Source organism: Alligator mississippiensis, chromosome 12 (assembly GCF_030867095.1).
Source record: "Alligator mississippiensis isolate rAllMis1 chromosome 12, rAllMis1, whole genome shotgun sequence".
Lineage (NCBI taxonomy): Eukaryota > Metazoa > Chordata > Crocodylia > Alligatoridae > Alligator > Alligator mississippiensis.
Genome location: NC_081835.1, coordinates 21,158,847 through 21,179,748, shown reverse-complemented (window position 1 = coordinate 21,179,748; position 20,902 = coordinate 21,158,847). Strand labels below are relative to the sequence as shown.

General features: G+C 42.7%; 1 protein-coding gene across 1 annotated transcript in view; it reads right to left on the bottom strand.

Annotated features, from left to right (window-relative positions):
• Positions 1-20,902, bottom strand: part of DNAH12 (dynein axonemal heavy chain 12) — a 152,807-nt gene that overhangs the window by 3,530 nt on the left and 128,375 nt on the right. Inside the window, exons 61-71 of the mRNA XM_014596590.3 lie at positions 20,429-20,573; positions 16,470-16,620; positions 15,875-16,128; positions 14,570-14,710; positions 12,073-12,210; positions 10,394-10,627; positions 8,442-8,630; positions 6,412-6,515; positions 3,235-3,439; positions 2,880-3,017; positions 2,008-2,099 (exon numbers count right to left, since the gene is read on the bottom strand). Coding sequence (XP_014452076.1) covers positions 2,008-2,099; positions 2,880-3,017; positions 3,235-3,439; positions 6,412-6,515; positions 8,442-8,630; positions 10,394-10,627; positions 12,073-12,210; positions 14,570-14,710; positions 15,875-16,128; positions 16,470-16,620; positions 20,429-20,573 — 1,791 coding nt within the window. The remainder of the gene's footprint in view (positions 1-2,007; positions 2,100-2,879; positions 3,018-3,234; positions 3,440-6,411; positions 6,516-8,441; positions 8,631-10,393; positions 10,628-12,072; positions 12,211-14,569; positions 14,711-15,874; positions 16,129-16,469; positions 16,621-20,428; positions 20,574-20,902) is intronic.

Below are 20,902 nucleotides of genomic sequence, written 5' to 3'. Positions count from 1 at the left end.
TCTCCCGATTCGATTCAGATTTGGAGATTCGGCCGCTGAATCAGGCCAAATCTCCTCCCAGAGCTTCGCACAGCCCTACAGCATAACTCCAGTTCCTCCTGTTTTCTAGCTCTGCCATTCTTTTCACAGGCTAAAACTAGTTAGTGAATTTGAACCAAAATTATAAAATTCATTTTCAGTTAGTTACCCTTCATTTATCGTAGGATAAGAGCACATACACACAGGAAGTTACCAGAAAGTAATGAGACCTCTACCCTTGTTGACCTCACCTTAACTTGTTCATCTGCCCATGCCCCAAGAATAGGACTAGGCAATAACAATCCATTCTCTGCTCTGACCTTGCAGTCCCTGTCTGTAACTTCTGTAATAAAACATGCTACTTTCCTTGCTCAGCTGCATTATCTTTAAAAAAATCCATTATAACACAATTATGAAAATTTAAAAGCTGCTCTAGATTCTAATTTTGTGCAACAGGCATTTGTATTCATGAAAATGACTGTGAAAATACAAGTGGAAACAGTCATTTTGTTTGTATAAATCAAAAGGCTGGATTTTTGGAGGACAAATCCATGCACCTTGATGTTCACTATGAGCCTTCTTAGGGCCTATATCATTCACCATTGATACAGAAACCTTAGAAAGTAGCAAAAAATATCTGTTCAAACAGTTAAAACCTAGTGGGACAAATTATGACATTCTTTGCATGGAACCAAAGGATGAGATGGTGCTTAATGTCACCCACACTGATTCTGTACTAGGTGATTCACCTCCGGAGAGATACTCAGTCCCTGGCTCATGGGCTAGATCCAGTGCCCCCACAGTGCCATGTCACCTGACCTGCAGGGCTTCCCAGGGACCAATGGGGATCCCTATGGGCCATGGCCTTGTGTGCTAGATTGGGTGCACAGGGCCCAATCCTGGCATGCAGGGTCCCAGAGCCCAATGCCAGAACTTTGGCCAATGCAGGACCCCGGGGTCCAAACCTTGTATGCGGAGCTGGCATAGGGCCTCACACCCCAATCTCGGAACATGGGGCCGGGCAAGGGCAGCGCAGGGCTTGATCCTGGTATGTGGGGCCAAGTGGAAGTGGCATAGGGCTTAATCCTAGCATGTGGGACTAGGCAGAGGTGGTGCAGGGCCCCAGAACCCAATCCTGGATTGTGGCACCAGACAGAGCCAGCGTAGGGGTGGAATGGGGCCCAATTCAGGCATGCAGGTCCAAATCTGTTGTACAGGTTATGATCCAGCCTGTGTACCAGTCACCACCAACCTAAATGATGGGTAAGTTGGCTAGAGAAAAAGAAGGCATGGGTCACATCACTGTTTTGTTGCTGGAAGCAACAGAGCTATTCAAGTACCAGGGACATTATGTAAAAAAGAGAAGAAATACTAGATCAGAGGTAAACAATGATTTTTGGGCAGAGTGCCAAAAACACCTGCAACCTCTACTTGTAAGATGTTGGCCTGCCAGGGGAGTTGTGAGGGGCCTGATCCTTGTTGTGGCAGCGCAGCCCCAGCCCCTTCCCCATCATTTGCCCCAAGGCACGAGTGCCAAGCAAAATGCCTTCGTGTGTCATGCTCTGGCACCTGTGCCAGGGGTTGCCTACTTCTGTACTAGACTATTCATGCAGGAGAGGCATTGCTCCTGAGAAAGTATTCTGAAAACCATGAACTTCTAAGGTATCTCAAATTGGATACACTGAAACAGGGTAAGAGTGGTGGGTGGTGGTACCCAGCCAGTTTGAAAGTCTTTTGAATCTTTTGTGACTTGCACAACAGGGAAATTTAATGAAAAGAACTGCATTTTGTTTTAAGCACATTCCAAATTCCCCTCACTGTAATATAACAGATTCATTGCTTTTTCCTATCCACATCTCATGGTAAGAAGGCAAGTATTTTAAATTGTATTAATGAAATATTTAAAACGGTGCTAAAATATTTAAGCAAGTTAATATATGCACACAGGAATGCCTTCCTTAAAACGGTAGTCAAATATTAAGTACTGACTTGGTCCTGTCCCAGCGAGCTCCATCTAAGAATAATCCATGGATATAAACACCGTCTTCTGGTGCAGTATCAGATGTATCTGTAGGAATAACCTAAAAGGAAATAACTTACGTTACATGTTAATAAGCCGCTTAAGAGACCCTCTTAAGCTGTTTAAGAGCCATTAAACCAATACCCAACTGCCAATTTTCAGAAGAACAATCCAAAGCCAGGAGGAGAATCACATATCTTTCAGCGAAACTTTATTTACAGTACTTGTAAATACAAGTACTATCCTGCTGAGGAGTAAAAAAACTCCACAGCAGCACACACGTAGATGCTTGAGGTACTAGCTAGGGCATGAGGGTGCTTTAGCGTGGGGGCTGCCTGCTGGGTAGCCCCGCACCGAAGCAGCCTCACGCCCCAGCCAGCCCCTCTGTAGCACGGTGAGGTGGAGGGAGCAGCACTAGCAGGTTGAACCCTTGGTCCCCTGCCAGCCAGGGCTACTCTGACTTGGCTCAATTTGCTGCTGTCCCAGGTGCATGTGCAGATGTGTGCTTAGCAGCAATAAGCTCTGGAGCATTAATAGCACATGTAGATGCACCCTTCCTGGTACTTAAGAAACTCCATTTTTAAGTGATTTGCTTGTGTAATAATATGGTTCTGTGTAACCATGAGAAACCTCTTAATGGGTTTCCTTTAGAGGTGCAAGGTTGAGAAAACATTACATACTAATATAGTGGGCTCGCAGAATCTACCACTACACTACTGGTTAAGATCCTGACGGGTTATGTGCAAGTAACGCCTCCAGTAACAGACAGGACTCCTCCACTTAATGTATCACACAGCAATACTGGGGCCCAAATCAGAACACGTTTACAACTTAGCCATACCTGAAATTCATATCCCAGGAGGTCAATGGGGATGGTGTACTTCCTGGCATAGTTCTGCATTGCTCCAGTTAAAAAGGCTTGAGTAAAATAGAATCCTGACAGCCAAAAAACAGTGGGCTTCCCTAATTCATACCAATCCTGTGAAAAGGAAAATGGAGATAGTTCAAACACCTTTCCTATTCAGAACCAGGCAGTTTTCTTTATAAAATTATCATGACTCATTATTCTGAATCATATTCCACAAAACTATCTTAAGAAAAGTTACATATAAAACAGTAAATGTTTTGCTAATTCTCCAAATACACACTCATTTAAAATCAAATAGAAAAGATCATTAGTAATTCTCTTGTTTTACCTGTAAGAATTTCAGCCTAGCTAGAAAATCCAGGATATAACTCCCCAATGGTTTAAGACTTGGGTATGAACGCTGAGCCCAGCTTTCTGGAACTTTTCCAATAAGCAGACTGCCACACAGGGCCTCCAGCTCTGAATCCATAACCACCAAACCTTTAATAGCCTTTTTCAGGTTTATTAAAGTAATACGTATAGTCCGGATTAAACTAGAAATAAACAATAAAACAGCAGAAGTGTCAAATGTAATACAACTGGTTTGATATCACGTCACATCTTTGGTAAGGCATCTCATCAGTGCATCAGCTAAAAAACATTACATTATTGCAAGGTTATGAATTAAGTGTATAATGAGCTGTTTCTCCTCAACAGGAATCCAGGTTTCCATCTCCCACAGGAAAATAGAGAAAAAAGCTGGTTTTCCCTTTACCAGAGAAAAACACAGATTTCTCATTTTAATGAAGAAGCACATGTCTTTTGCACATTTGCAAAGAGCTCTCTGCAGGCTGGCAGAGTACCAGCCTGCAAGGGTCTGGGGGAGGTGGGAGGAGGGCGGTCGGGCAGGGGGTGTCATGTGCATGTACATACACATGATTGCCAGGTAGTCTGGAGAGCAGCTCCTGCAGGTGAGTCTGGTGGGGTGGGAGGGGGGATTAAGGCCCCCATAGGAAGGGAGAGAGTGAGCTGGGCAGGGCTGGGGCTGCTGCCCAGCCCAGGTGGTGCATGGGGCTTGGGGCCTGGAGCCAGAATGCGCAGCTGCAGGGCCCAGGCACGGAGTGGGACAGAACCACAGGCGGTTTGTCCAAGGGTGGGGGGGAAGGGCTGGCTCCCTGCTGCTACACACACTCCAGGGGAGCACAAGGGGGCATGTGCTCCCCGGACATGTGCAGAGAACAAGGGCAGGCTTCCCACTGCAGGCTCATGCTCCCTGCCCTGCTGCCCTCCCCCTGGGGCCTCTGGGGCCCAGCAGGTGGGAACCAGTGTGGCAGGGCAGAGTGGGGCAGGGTGGGAAGCTCCTTGCTGCCACTGCACTGCCATGGTGAGGCATCACCTGTCTGTCTGGCAGCGACAGAGTCGTGCCCCTCGCTGCTGTTGGGCAGGCAGGGGGCGCCTCGCCATGGTGGTGCGGAGCTCCCAGTTATGGCACCAAGCTTCCCTGCCCAGCCCTGGTGCGCCATGTCCCACCTGCTGGGCCGCAGAGGCCCCAGGGGGAGGGCAGCAGGGTGGAGAGCCCAAGCCCAGAGCAAACAGCCCCCCGTCCCCGCAATGGGCTCTGCTCCAGCCTTGCCGCCTGTGGGGGAGAGGGAGCTGGGCTCCATGCACCATTCTGGTGCAACAGCCACTGCTTCCTGTGGGTGACAGCTGGGGCTTGAGCACTGCTGTGGGGATCAGGGGACTGCAGACCCAGGTTCCTGGCCCCATAGCCCTGGCAGCTGGGGCTCCACTCTGGCAGGGCTGGGGGGAGCAGGGGTCTATGGGTGGGGAGCGAGGGCACAAGCAGGGTTGGGGGAGGCTGTGGATGTGGAGTGAGGGGCACCAGCAGAGGTGTGGGGCTGTGGGGGATGTGGCTTGGGAGTGAGAAGCTTGGACCTGAGTCCTGGTGAGGTAAGGGGGCAGGGGGAGCTCTGATTTTCTTTGATAAAAAACCCAAAATCAAATACCAAAATGTATAGGTATTTAGAATGTATGCTACTGAGGCACTGGTAGGCTTCCAAACTGCTTTAAAATTGTAAATGAATTGTTTTAAAATTGTCAATAAAATATCGTGTTCATCTGATACCTATATATATAGTGCCATTTAATTTAATTTAATCACAGATTTTGGAAGTTCTATCAGAATTTGTGATTTTCATCAGAGAATTTGTGATTTTTTTTATCAGAGAAAACCAGGATCCCTGCTCATCAACAACCTGCAAAATCTGCAAAGGTAGAGATTGTGTTCATATTGTTGCCTGTTACAAGTCTTTTTTTCAGTGTGTATAAATGTACGTTAGGAGACACCTTGGTATATCAATTGAAGAACATGACAATCAAACGACCTGAGCTCTACTTCAGATACTGGCACTGACTTGCTCTGTCACCAGGAAGAAATCACTTTAATTTACAGTAATGTCTAAGTTTCTCCATCTGACTTTCCAACATCAAGAGACTTAACCCATTACAATCTGCAACATGTCAGAAATGTCTGGAAGAAAGGTCAGATGGAAATTTATCTTTGTTTGATTATAAAGAGTTGAGAGAGCAAAACACAACCTGAGCTTTAAAACCCCAAAATAAAAGAAAATTATGATCCAGAGCTGAAGCTTGCAGGTGCCTGAAATTCCCAAATCTTTGGGAAAGCTTTTGTTCAGCCCCAATGCACCAGGAAGATGCAGGCCTTTGCAAAAAATGGTAGTACCATGCAGTGGATGCTTATGAGGAGATAATGATTCAGTGACAGATTTATACATTCATGTGTTTCTCTTTATGTGAAATAAAATATTTCTGCTACCATACTTTTAAAATCTAATGAGGTATTTTGTTTCACACATTTTCTTGTTTCATACTGTCTACACTCTGGAAGGATAGTAAAACAATAATCCTAAAAACGCATTGGGCGGGGTGGTAAAGGGAGAAAAATAGTAATGGGAAAGAACATTAGGAGTTGGGAAAAGGAAGGAGTCTAGACTAGTGATTTGAAGGAAAGAAAAAAAGGCAGGAAGAAGGGGCAACCAGGGAAGGGAAAAAGAAAGTGTTGAAGACAGATGGGAGGAGGTAAAAAATAATAAGGAATAGAAGTAGGAGAGGGGAAGACAAGCACAGAATCAAAGAGATGGAAGAGAACAGGTGAAAGCAATGAAAATAGGAAGGTAAAAATAGAAATGAAAAAAAGCAAACAATGCATAAGTTTACATGCACATCCTCCAATTCCCCTTTCCAAATCCTCTCCTCCGGTCAGCTACATGACACACCTTCCCAATCAATTCATCTGCCCATTAGGGCTTCAACCATAAATTACGCTATGGTCTGCCTTTCCAAATGGGGGAAAGTGCTTGGATTGTAGATATCAGGGAATTATAACTGGAACAAAGAAAACATGCTCTCATGTTAAGAAGTGAGAGTCCACACTGGACACACTGTGGGATTGCCTCTTATGGGAATGATTAGAGGTGTGTTTGAATTAACTAACACAATTCCTTACTTGTTAAATCTCTCCATTTCTTGCACCAGCACAGTGTTCATACTTTCTTCATATCTCACAGGATACTTTAGTAGTGAAGCCTCAATGTCAAAATCATTTGGAAGCTGTAAATGTCAACATATTTAAATATACTTTGACAAGTGCAGATGAATTATGACTTATAATTGTTTTTAACTCATACTCAAAGCAAACAAGCTCATAACAACAATGTAACCACCACAGGAAAAGATATTCTGTAACACCCTTTAATGAATATCTGATCAATACATATCTGATATTGCAATTAAAAATGTCACTTTAAAAATGACCTTTAAAATTTTTAGCATCATGTACAATTTTCAATAAGTGTTTAATGGTTGTAAAGTGGTTCTGTAATACTTAATTGACTTCCCAGGCTAATTGCACTGATTTCTCTCCTTCCTGTTTTCTGCTGCTCAATGACACCTCTTCCAGTCTACTTATACTTGCAGCCTTTTCCCCGACTGGTAAGTTTTGCACTTTTATTCTGTATTGAATGGTCTAATACTTCCCACAGCATTATTCCCAGAGCAAAATGACACACAGGGATCACAGATTTAGTACAAGAGGGGTAGCTAGGAGGTGAGGTGAGAAAGAGAGGATCCTACTACAATAAATAAATGTTCTATTAAGAAAAACACTGTTCTCTTCCAAATTATTACACCAGGCTCAGCACCATGGTATCTGACCCCTTCCAGAATTATGAAAGCAAACAAGAAGATCAGTTGATTGTAACTACTCTCTTTTCCACCCCTGCACAGTTGGTGTGAGAGCTCTGAGAGTTCTTGTAGCCCAAGTAAGTTAAATGTCACATATTGGGGTAATTCTTATTGGGGAAGGAAGGTGGGTGGGGAGGGGTGAGAGTGAGAGAGAGAAAGAGATTGTGTCACTATCTGAGGCCAGACCCCAAAAGAGATCCTCTGTACTGATGAGCTTCACCTGGAGAAGAAGTTCCATTATTCAGGAGTCATAAGGGATGGTCCTAGTCTTAGGGAGAAAGTCTTGTAGGTATCTCGAGCCTAGAACTTTTAGGAAATGTCATCACTGTGGTCACAATGTATTCCCAGTAGGGACCATTCTGAGCTCTCCCCAGTCACTCATACTAGCACACTACAAACCCAGAACTATGCTGGTGAAGACATCACAGGACACCATGAACGATGCATACCCCTGGCAGCTGGGGGGCACAGCTGCAGCAAGAGTGCGGCAGCGATAAGCGGGAGCTCCTGCAGACACCTCCAGCACTGCTGGCGGTGGGCGGGGGTGATAAGCACCGACCAGGGGTTAACGACCACCCACAGATGCCACAGGCAGGCTCTGGGGCAGCCAGCAGGGATCACTGACTGCCTGCAGATGCTGCCAGCAGTGCTGGTGGGGGAGTGGGGTGGTGAGTGGCAATTGGCCACAAGTGCCTTTTTGTAAGGGGTGCACCGCCACGCTCAGGGAGTTCACGTGCACTTGCGTGCACCCCTTACACATTGCCCCTGCAGGACACCCATCTGCAGCTGCTCTCAAGACCTCGACCAATGGCATGCTTGAGAATAGCATGATAGATACCCCAGAGTATCTTCAGAGACGTGCATGCTTCTGGGTTAGGAAGACATGAATGAAATAGGTGGGTGGGGTGTCACTGTATCAATCCAGGCTCAGACATGCCACCCTGAAGTGTAGAGGTGTCACTTGTGCATCAAAAATAATAACCAGGACCTTAAACAATGTACTGTGTGAAGTCAGCAGAGACAGGCTGTAGGTTTCTCAGCAACCTATGTTGTTACTGAGGAAGCTTTTGCATTTTGGGCAGTTGCAGTTTTTTTTAGGATGGATGCTTTCAAGCACAAACAGACTGTACTTCTGCCATCTACACAAGAGGTGAAGGCAGCATTTGAGGCAACACAACCACCTGTCCACCATGCAAATCAAAATCCTCAGGAGGGCCATAAAGTTGGCCAGGTCACAGAGAGAATATCTGTAGGGGTGAATTAGCAGAAAACTTTAATGGCTTTCTACACTACCTTGCTGAGAACATCGTCAGCTATTTCATACAAAGTACTGTCGCTGCTGCCAGTAGAGCCTCCCTGTGTGCTTCCTCCTTGTGTTAATATCAGAGACTCGAAGAGGAGTTTTGTTTGCTGGAGATCCTTTGAAATATCCACATTTTCATGCAACCCAAACACCTCTGGCTGTTGACTAAATGGAAGATTCTACAACAAAACACATTAAAGAAATACACATCCTCATTAGATAAAACAGTTCATTTACAGGTCTGAGCCAAAATTTATTGAAGTTGCTGAAAAAGCTATCACAAACTCCAGTATGAGTTGAATCAGGCCTTTACAGAACAACTGCACACAATAATACTGGCTATAGAACAGCATCTTTACAAATGCAGAAAGCCATTGTCAAGAGATTCTCATCTCATTGCCATCCTTAGCTAACTGCTGACCACCTCCAGGAGCTGCGCACACTGAACTGCAACAAGTGTGGAGCTTCAAATCCTAAAGATCCTTAGATCAGTGGTTCTCACCCTTTTTGAACCTGTGAGCCACCTCAACATCCCCGCAGAAATTTATGCAACTCCAGAACTGAAAGGAGGCAAGCAGAATCTGAAGTAGCGTGGTGTGGACACCTTAGTGTGGCAACACATCAGTGCAAGGCCATGCCTTGCAGTTACTCAAGCTAGCTCTGCACATGCTCTCTTCCAGTTAGGAGTGATATGGCTGCATTAGTGAAGAGCTGCACTTGGGCTAATGAGTGTGCATGCAGGGCTGCACTAGGATAACTATACTGCTTCTCATTTGAAGGTTATTGCACATGGCGCAGTGTAGCAACTCAGCCCAGTATTGGCTTGTGCCACAGGAAAATTTGGGCTGGAGGAATGGGGTGGTATAACTTCTCCAAGTATCCCCCTTGCAGCATGGCCATGGCATAGCTGCAGTCAACTGGTTAAGAACCACTGTCTTAGATCATGAAAAAACCTACAAGGGAACCCAGCATTTAGAGGTAAAGGACACCCAGCTAAGAAGGACACACAGGGAAAAAAATGTTAAAAAAAAACCTATTGAGAAGCCTGACCCCTGAGGGCTGCTTACTTACATATTGGTTTCAGCTTTTGCAGACTTTGCTTCTACTTTTGCTAATCTGAATCCAACGTAAGAGTAACAAGAAAAAATTACACCACCAGCCATGACCATTAGGATCTGTTTAAAGTGTTTCTCTTCCCATGTTTCCGAAGTCACCCATCCTAGGAACAATTCCTATGCCCATAAAATGAATCCTTGTTCCCAGCCCAAGACACCAGCTGCATTCTTAGCAGATGTTCTGAATGAAACCACCTAATATTTCACACTGATCCCTTTGTGCTCTGGTACTGTCAGACTTCACAAGCCAGTGAGAGACTGAGCAAGTCAGTACTTTGATGAAAGACCTCTTATAAAATATCTAATGCTGCAGTGCTACAGTGTGCTACAAAAATACTTCTTAGAGACATTACTGCCATGGCGTATGGTGTTCAATATCACTGAAGATCCATTTGCATTTTTTTGTATGAGCAGGCCTGTTTTTTTGTATGAGCAGGCCCTGATGCCTTAAACTAATTTGTTTGGTCTAAATTCCCTTGACACCCTAATTAGATATGGCATTCTTCACTTGCTATACAAAATGGCAGTAGCTTATATCCTGTGCTCTACCTTGGAAGTTACTTCAATTCAGTCATGTAAAGATATTGTGAAGATTAATCATTGTTTAGTAAGGCAGTCTGAGATTCTTGGAGGAAAGATACTATAAAAGTATTAAATATTGTTACAATCATTCTAGCATTAATTTCTTACATTCACAAAGAGGAATTTTTTGTGTAATATCTGAACAAATAAGAGTTAATATATATCACTGAAAGTTTTTTCCAGCAGTAAGTAATCTAAATTGACCAAACTTCTTGAGCTTTCAGTATTCAAAGAAAATAAGATACCTTAATAAATTCAAGATAGTCCTCATAGGTTCCTTTTGGTGGCGCGTAGTAGTTCCCACTGGGAGAAAATCTGTAATGTGGATTTTCAATTATATCTGGATTATAAAAATCATCCAGCATAGTCAGTAGCAAACGTCTGTCCCAATCATCTGTCACTCGACCTCCATAGTTACATTCACCCGTTAGATAAGATATAGCTTCAAATGGCACCTGGTTATACTCATTTATGAATAACTGAAACAGAAAATACAGGCAAATCTAAGAGATTTCATACCACCCTGAAGCCCTACAACTAAGCTCACTTTATAAGTCTGTACAGTGGTTAGAGAAAAGGCACATGATCCATTATTCTGTAGGAAAGGAGAGGAGATGGGGCCAGAAATCTACCACTATTCTCCCATGCAAAGACCCAGAGAACTAGAGTGGCACACTGCAAGGGGGGAGTATGCCATAAACAATGCAGAACTGCAAGAAAGGTTGCTCTCCTCCTATATAGAAAGGAATTTAAATTATGAAGTCTTTTCTCAGGTAGAATTCCCATTCGAAGTTAATAGTAGCGTTACTGGGGTAAAGACCTCAAGATTCATCCCAGAATTAACTAACCATCCAAATTATTCTTACAGTATTTATAGTAATACTGTCAAATGCCCATCAAGAACGACAGGTGGGGATAGAAGCCTGCATCCATCCCACCCTGGCCAGGGCTGGAATTGCTTCCCAGCTCCTCCCCACCTGCCACTTCCGGCCAGGGCTGAGTCTGGGTTCAGGTACGCTCCCCCCTCCCCTCTGCCACTTCGGGCTGGGCCGGGGCCAGGGCTGAGCCCACTCTCCCCCTGCCCCCCCGCCCACCACTTAGGGCCAGAGCTGCCCCCGCATCCCGTCTGTTGCTGCTGTCACCTCAGGCGGCAGGGTGGCACCTTGCCCCCACACTCTGCCACCACCATCATGGTGGCATGGCCGCCAGCTCCTGTCCAAATGCTCACACTCTGGTTGTTTCAGACAGTCAATCAGAGTGCGAATAAAGCAATAGGGACAGACAGACTAAGGCTTTTATAATATTAGAATATTTCCTCAGCCTACTTTTCCTACCAAACCATATGTCTTTCTGTTGCCAGTTCCCTTGTGATGTTTCTTGGGCTAGGAAGACTTTGCATTTATCCTAAGACCAGGTGTGTCTGTTTTTGTACCGGAACAGAAAAGTCCTGGTGACACTTTTTGAAAGCTTTTCCAATTACTCAATTTCAACATTTGTAATTACTTCCCTAAACTCTTATGATTCTTGTCTATGTAGGTTAGTTGGTCACAAACTGACATGACCCCTGGACCTACTCGGACAGGAATTCTCTGACCATCTTCTGTGTCTCAAAACTTCTTCTGATAGTCAAGACCAATGACCAACCCCCAAAACAGCTTTCCCTAGAGTAATATTACCCACTAGAAAGTGATTCCTCTTTTAACACACAGATTTAATTCCATTGTTATGCATTCTAAAAGGCTTTGTGAACACTTTTAGATTTCTCTTAATCTCATGAATGACTTAATATTTTCATAAATATAACAACAGTCTTCATTATTTATCTCTGTCTCAGCACCCACAGAAACATGAATTATAGTTGTGGAAATCTGCCTACAACTGTATGAGCATGACACAGCTTCTATTATGCTGTACATTACTTTACCTGCAGCTGTCTGATACTGATTCGCAAATCTGATTCATTAAATCCATAGGGGATATTCCAACCAAGAGGCCCAAATTTCCTTCTTTCCTGAACCAGAGCATGAAAAAAGCAAACCCCAAACAGCAATTTTTCCCATATCTTTAAGAAAAGAAAACAAAACAAAACAAAAAATATTATTAATTAGTCTAGCTGCACATGATCTTCAGTTTAGGCAGATAGCTGGTAAGCAAACACAGTAAAATACCAAACAGTGAGTGTAAGATAAAAGCACTGGAATTTGAATATCATTTGATATTTTTGAAACCTTAGTATATAACTGTATAACAAATGTACTCAATATTTGATGTGCTAGAGGCTAATCCTGCCATACCTTACTACTAAGGTCCTGAACACTGCCAGTTGGTTTCACTGAATCCAATAGTACTACATTCAGAAGCAAGAGTCTGCAGGACGGGACCCTTCTTTATTAACTAGTAACAGATGATAACACTGAACTCTGCTAATGAGAAAATCTTTCCAATGATCATTAGCTCAGCAATGATTATCCTGTGTTTTTATGGGAACAAGATTAGGTTAAGATACTGGTGATGCGATAGTGTCAGGTCTCCTTCAGTTCTGTCAAACTTATCCTTGACTTCAGTTGATTGCCAACTGGGATTAAGGAAGGGTTTCCCCTGTCAGAACAGCACAATAGTCCCTCCTCCCCCTATCTCCACTTCTGTATGTTTAATAGGCATGGCTCATGAATGGTGTTTGTGTATCTGGGTTTTGCTTGGAAAGAAGTGATTTAGTAGTTTTTTTCAGTTTCATTTAATTACTGTACCTTTACATGGAAAGGAGTCCTTTGCACTAACTGTGCACTTATTCCCAACAAATAACAAGCTGGGAGCAGTTGACAATGTGCTGCAATGAGTGGTTCAATAACCAATAATTCTTATGGCGAGGGACAGACATTACACATAAACTGGTTTAAGAGATCAGAAACCGGTTTAAACCTGTAACAGAACAGATGTTCACTGCACATAAACCAGTTCAAAAATGACTGAAACTGGTTTGAGATAAGTCAGATACTACATTCGACCAGGTTTAACTGATTTGGATCAAACCAGTTTATGCAATGTCTGTCCCAAACCCCTTGTTGGTTTAAGATAAACCAGACATCCCCAGCATCCTGGCATTCTCTCTGGACTGGGCAGGGCTCTCTGCTCCACAGCAGGGCTGGCCCCTCCTCTCTGCTCCCTGAGCAGAGTTCCTCCGCACAGACCTGCAGACACAGCAGGGTCTGCTGGCTTCCCCATGCCCCCCTCCCCTTCCCCCCCACCACTTACTGCTTAAGCAGGGATCTCTTCCTCCCATCTCCCACAGCATGGACCATAGCCAGCATGTGGTAGGCTAGCTAGTGTTGTATAAGGCTCCAGCAGAGTGCAGACACAGCAGGGTCTGCTGGCTTCCCCCTGTCCTACCCACACTCGCTGCTCAAGCTGGAAATCCCCGCCTCCCTCCCTCCCATCTCCCACAGCATGGACCCCAGCCCCATGGACCCTAGGCATGTGGTATCCTAGCTAATGCTGAGGTGTCTGTGTGTGGGTCCCTCCAATTCGTTGAAACAGGCAGGCAGACAGAACAGAGCTTTTGGAGCTAATTAACACCCCAATAAGCTGTTTAAGAAGAATTTGAAGTAATGGGAGAGAGGCTATGGTTTTGCTAATTGGGCAATAAACCCTCTTATCAATTCTGGGCTGCCTTGCTTCCCTGTCAGTTTGCTGCAGACAGTCTGACAAGCAGGGAGGGAGATTGAAAAGCTCTGTATCATCAACAGATGCATGCACTGCACACCCTCCCTTTCCTCAGAGTTTTAGCAAGGGTCTGGGGGCTGACATCACTCCCACCCCTTGTGTAGCCAGCAGGGAAAAGCCTGGGACCTGCAGGCAGACCTTCCTAATGAGGAAATCCTGCTAGGGCCTGGCCATGCCCCGCCACTCAGTTTAGCTCTGTGGAAGGACAGGGAGGGCTGCTCTAGCTCCCCCTGACTTCTAGCCTGAGCCACTGCAGGCATGTGCCTGAATTTCCTCAGTCCAGAGGGATTGTCTGTATGGTTGGCAACTGGTTCAGCTTAGCTAGGTTAGACTAACCTACAAAGGCTGAATCAAGGCTTAGACTTTTTGAATGTCTGTCCCTAGCCTATAAGGCTAAGACTGGTTGAAGATTTTGTTTTATGGACATCTTGCACTGGTAGAGCCCCATTGAGGGACTTCCTACTGTTTTTGTTTTACTACAGGGTAACTGGCATGGGGATTTCCAGCTTTGATAATTTAATAACACCTGAATGTTCATTTGACCTATACCTGCATGGGAGTCTTCCTTCATTTTCTTTATTTATTGTCACTCAGAACAGGAGTTCATAATTTTAAGAAATGTTTTAGATTTGAATTTGGTGATAAAGTACATTTGCTGATTAAAAACATATTTAAAAAATTGCACAAAGCAAGCAAATTACCAACTCCTTTTCAGGGCAGCCAGAGAAGAAACTGGGATCAGAAATGGGATCAGAAAGATACGATTGTAGTAGGTTTAACCGGAGGCCAGTAGGAGGTTCATTTGTCATCTTTACTCCATTCTGCAGAATGGTAGCTGGAAACTAGATGAAACAAATAGTAACACTGCATTAGGTGAATGTGGAGAATTGTTACATTGTAAGGATTAGTGCTTCTCTGTTGTGTCTCTTACCAGATGGATACAGCATATAGCTCTTTCTTCAAATGTATATATTACAATGTATGTATTAAAACCGGCAAAAGATTAGATGTCTCTTGGATGTATTTGTATTTTTAAGGTGTTCTTGATATTCAAAGCCTTAAAAATTGAATGCACAATGCCAAATTCAGGCCTTAGATAATTTGTGGCAAACTGATGGAGAGCAATAAAATGTGCAGATTGTATGCAAAGGGACAATGCAGTCACTTGTGTTCAACAGATTTACATTTCTGCCTAAAACATTAAAAACCCAAGACCCATCCTTACTGGGTTTTTTGTATTGTAGACAATGACTAGACTATACACTCTGGCTGGAACAACCTCTGCCTATATGAGCTAGGGGTATAAACACTGCTACAGTACACGAAGACCTAACAGCAAAACCACTTTTTGCCAACATAAAAAAAAAAAGTTAAGGATACTTTCACATTTTCTCCTCCTTCCTAATAAGAATGTGTTTTCAGGATTAGGTTCTTAGACTGTAAATTCCTCAAAGCAGAAGAGGTGCCTTAAAATGTTTGCAAAGCACTGAGATAAGACTTTATCACTTTATAGTTGATTTTGATAAAAAATGCATTAGTTTTTTTGTAATTTAAAATTAAATTTAAAATATTGACATAATTTTTTTCACTAAAATAAATTAATGTACATGACTCTTCTGCAAATAAAATATCATTGTTTCATCATGATTTGTTCCAAGCAATAAACAGTCAAAATATAGATGCTGGAACTGAACATAAAGCAAAACATAAACACACTTTTTAAGTACCTTGTACCTTTACTCTCTTGACCATTAAAAATTAAAACCATACCTTTGAGTGCAAAACATAAATATTAAGCAGAAAATTCACTGTTTTATAATAAAAAATCTACATATATTTTATTCTAATATTTGTTGATTCTATTTTGATAAAATAAATAATTTCATAATAATCTTGTAGTAGGATTGGTATATTTTTTAAAAATGCGCCCCTTCCTTGAGCCAGAACTGCATTGTGATTTTTTTTGGTGGAAGTGTTTATTACACAATTTCAAACAGATACTATGCCTTAGGAGATGGATAACTGGTGAGCCAAAGTCTGAAGAAAGGATGACAGGTTTCACTGTTAAATTCTTCACAGATTTTCTCTAGCATTGGCATCCAGGAAACAGCCAGATGACAATTCTGCAAGCAAACCCAGGTCCCTTCTTCCATTCCTTCTTTAATCATTTTTGCAGCAATAGGTCCTTGTCCTTGTCCCAGTGAGATGGCTTGAAACTTATTTCCAACCATGCTTTTATCATTTGCAAATTTCAGAAGACCTTGGATGAAAGGTGCAATCTTTCAGCATTTGAGTAAAAGTCAATTAATCTTTGATGGCAGGGAAGGGAATTAAATAACTCTTTTGTTGAAATCTATGTACAACATAATGGTATATTATTTAGATGCAAGTTTTTTCATAATTTGTCAAATGTTACAGTATATAACCAGCCTGACCCAACAACATTCTAAACCTACTTACTAAGGTAAAAATGAACCCACAAGGTGCAAGAAAAGGGAGAAACAGGCCTTTAATCTGAAAAGCTGTACATTTATAATAGTCTGTATCTCTGTCATTGTGTTGTAGAGCTAGGAAGTAAAAAACTCCATAGCATATACTTACTGGACATAGGATCTGCTCCTGGAGATAGCACAAATATTAGTGGGATTGTTGAGTTTGAATCCAAGTAACTTTTTGTTAGATCAAATGGTGGTGGCTCTACAAACTTCTTCCCCAGTTTATCCGTTACAAAGATTGTTATGGCCAGACTAATCTGTTTAAAAGAGTAAATATAATTTTTAGCATATAAGGTTCTGTTGTATGCAAAATTGCTTTCATCCTATTTGTTGTTTCTCAAATCATTATGTAAACCAAAGAGCTGGATAGGGATAATACAGCAACTGAGTAGCACAGTTACTCTGTCCAGCTCTTCTATATCCTTGGGACCTAATCCCTGGTATTCTTGCAGCTATCTTGTGCCAAGCTGTGATGCTGACACAATACAAAGAGACCACTGGGGAATGCTCCCACAACAAGGGGCAGGCAAGGACAGAGTCAAGAAAAAGTAACAATTCTGCACTGAATTAAAACAGTCTATTATACTGCTATTCCAGCTACAGAACTAGCTGAAGAGTCACTCAGTGGACTAACAGAACTGTTTGGAACATCTCAATCAATGACAGTGGATTCCAAGGAGGGTATGACAAGGGATAAATCACTCTAGATAGACTCTATTCATATGCTCTCCCTCTAAAGCACCCACTTTTGTCACCATCAGAGACAGGATACTGAGCTAGATGGACCATTGTCCTGACTTAGCATGGTACTTCTTAGGTTCTTATAAGCAACTCAGGTTTAACAGAGTTAAAACTGGCCAGCCAGCATCCTCAGAAAAGGAAGGATGAACAAGGTCTCTTCTCCACTGCATGCTGGACAGGGCCAGATTAACACATAGGCAAACTAGACACATGCCTAGGGCCCTAAGTGAAGAAGGGACCCAGCTGTGCTTACTTCACATATTATAATTATTGAGTGAAAAAGTAATATAAATATACAGTATTAAGTCGGGACCCACAAGTTTGTTTGCCTAGGGCCCACTAAAGGGTTAATCTGGCTCTGATGCTGGGTAACTCAGAACCCAGCATTAAACATTAAAACTAAATTTGAAGGAATCTGATAATGTTCAGAAAATAAGACCTTTCAAACATCCAAGCTTAGATAAGATAACATTCTTAATACATGTTTCTGAGGTCCTACCCAATAGGTTACACATGTTGCCTAGTTGCTCCATGACTCTTCCTCCAACCACCAGCAGCCACCTGCTGTAATTAAAGGGCTCTGTTACTGTCTGGGTGATCCCACCTCCATGATCCTCTGCAAGAGACAATGGGATGTACCCTCTCATTCTAGCTTTTGAGCATCTACTCCTAGTGGACTAGAAACTTATCTGCAAGACTATCCATTTACAAATCCAGGACTCATTCATGGAATAGGGGGGACCTTCAAAAGGACAAAGTAGGATTGCATGGGATGAAGCACTCTCAGTGGAGAAGTATAATGCTCTCATTTTATCATTTTAGCTGCATTGCCTTCATGTTGTCCACAGCAAAGCCTGGCCTGAGGTAGCTGCCATTCAGCACATTTTACTTTTCATGAATTCTAATAGAAATCTATGTTTTTGCCTTGAAAGATGCACAGAACATAGATAGATGTAATTAAAAACTGAGCCCACCTACTACTGTTGTACAGACAGAAACACAAAAAATATATATTTATAAAAAAGGAGTTTTTATTCCAAATATTCTGCAATTTTAGGTGATGTTAAATTTTAAATTAATACTGATTAAAAACAATGCCTTCTGATTGTTCTTACAGTGCTGCTATGACTCAAAGAAAAATTAAGTGCAACTAAACAGATATTTGAAACAATCAAGTAGTTATAGATCCCTAATATCTAAGAGGTGAATAATACTTGTAAGTGGTACTTTAGGCTTACTTCGAAGTCATAAACTGATCATTGTAAGCAAGAGCTAAATATATAACGCATATATTAAATATGTTCACGTAAAACTAGAACACATCTGATGATTTTTACATCAACGTCACTGGAATTCCAGAAGGCAAAAGTGTAAGAAGAAAATGTAAACTTAACAGAACGTATATTCTATTTATGTTATTTTTAGTTAACTGAAAGAACTATGTGGTCAGGTATACATACACACCACCATGAATACTGCTTGCCCCCGGTGGGTGGGGGGCACAGCGAGCTCCTGCAGGCAACAGCAGCGCTGTCGGTGGTGGGAGCATGGTGGTGGCAAGCAGGGAGCTCACATAGGCAGCCATGGCACTGTTGGCAGTGGTGGGGGAGGGTGGCAAGTGCTGACCAGCAACCGGCAACCACCCACAGATGGCACCGATGGCGGCCAGCAGTGATCACAGACCACCCGCAGACACCACCGGCAGTGTGGGAGGCAGGGTGGGTGGCAAGCAGAGACTGCCTGCAGGCACCACCGGCAGTGCCTTTTTGCAGGGGGTGCCCTGCCACATGCAGGGAGTGCATGTGCACCCCCTAAGCATTGCTAATGCACACCACCTGACAAGAAGGAGGCAAGCAGTTACTTTTGGGTCAAAGTAACTCCTTGTTACTTTGTGACTATTTATTTCTTTGCCTCCTCTTTCCTTTTGATACAAATTTAATAATCTTAGAAAAGGTAAATTCCAGAGAGACCTAATCAAAGAGCTGAGTCTCCTTTGCCTGCACCTCCTACCTGGGCAGTGCTGGTAAGAGTCCAAAGTCAGCAAAGGGCCCCAGCAATCTGCTATGAGAGGTCTAGCCATAGCAGATCCACTTTACAGTAACTGTATTTTTCTCAGATGTAGCATCCACTTGTATTCTTATCCTGATTCACTTATACTAAACATATTCAAGCTCATAAGTTGCTGGTGTTGTAGATGCACTTTGAATATCCTCAAGGTGCATCCACAAAGTATATCAACATATAAAGGGAAGAGAAAAATTACCCTTCAGTTCCTTCACCAATACAGAATCCAAGCCAGTGGTTTCCAAAGTGTTTCAGCTATCAATAAACAAATGAGCATGTAAGTGTTACCTCAATGGTGCCAAAGTTACAAGTATCAGGTGAGGAACTGGGGATGCTGTCCTCTTACTAGGAAGTGCACCAAATGGTCTGGTCCCAATGTTGGGCTTTGCAGGCCTTTCAGACTTAGAAGGGTGAAGTTATCTTTGTCTTCCTATCTAAAGAGCGGTGCTCCCTCACGCTCCTGCTCCCAAAGACTCCATCTAGGGCAGCCTTAGAGGAAGAAGCACAGAGGCTGGAGGCTAGATAAGAAGATTCTTGTCAGGACAATTTTGCTTGCCTGGAGCTGAGAATGGCCTCACTGAATGGTCCAAAGGAAAGGTTTGAGGCAAACCTACCAAGTTCTTTTTTGAAAGAGACCAACAGACAGACAGAACATTTTTTAGTATGTACCCTCTTTTAAGGCAAACAAAACCACCTTGTGGCCATCATTAATGATAGCCAGCCACTTCATAGGAAAGATAGTTCTTGAAACTCAGACTTTATTTAAGGTCTTGGCTAACTGCCAGTTACCAGAATTTATTTTCCTAACACAAATTTTAAAAAAGTAATGTTTCTGAATGGCTAAAGACTATATTAGATGCACTAAATCCCTGCTAACACCAGATGCCTTAAAGCTACATAACAGTACAATTTGCTGAGTCCACCAAGAATATGGATCTTACCATGGCTCTGAAGCTCTAAATCATTAGAAGGGGGTTTCTGAGCCCCTTATGCCTTGGTATGTATAAGAGTGATGTACAAGAGTGATGCTGTAGCAGTGAAACAGATGATGAAGCAGATAATGCCCATGGTACAGGATCAAAGCACTTATGATGGCCAAAAATCTTCCCACCCATCTTAAATATACAAAGTACACTTGCACTGGAGGAATGCCAATGTACAGACAAGCACTTGAAGAAGAAACTAGATGCTATAACAATCAGTACAAACTGTATTACGTGAAGTGTTATCATCTACAAACACATTTGCATATCCTTTTACCTTGTCTGGTCTGAGGCACCGAATAATGATCATCTTTTGTAGCTCATTCAACATCGTATTCATTGGTTTTGGTAAAGGAAGGTTTTGTGGATCTTTATCATCGTAGATTTTTCGCCATTCACTTATGTTTTCAGTAACATGATTCCTAAAGGAAAAAGCACTGACTATTATTGTAAATGTTGGAGTTTAGTTTTTCATGCTGATTAAAGATAATTAAATTGGAAGATCATGTGCAATGCAATTAATAAAATTCATTCTATATTATCATCGCTTCCAGCAATCTGCAATGAATCCTATGGTTACTCTACTACTTACTAGACCAGGGGTGGGCAAAATACAGCCCGCAGGCCGCTTTCAGCCTGTGAGACCATTCTATCCAGCCTGCAGGGCCCTTAAAAAAAATGTAGAAAAGTAATATTTCTCTGCCCTTGGTTCCTGTCAAAAGTGACAGGAACCAAGGGCAGTAGGATCCAA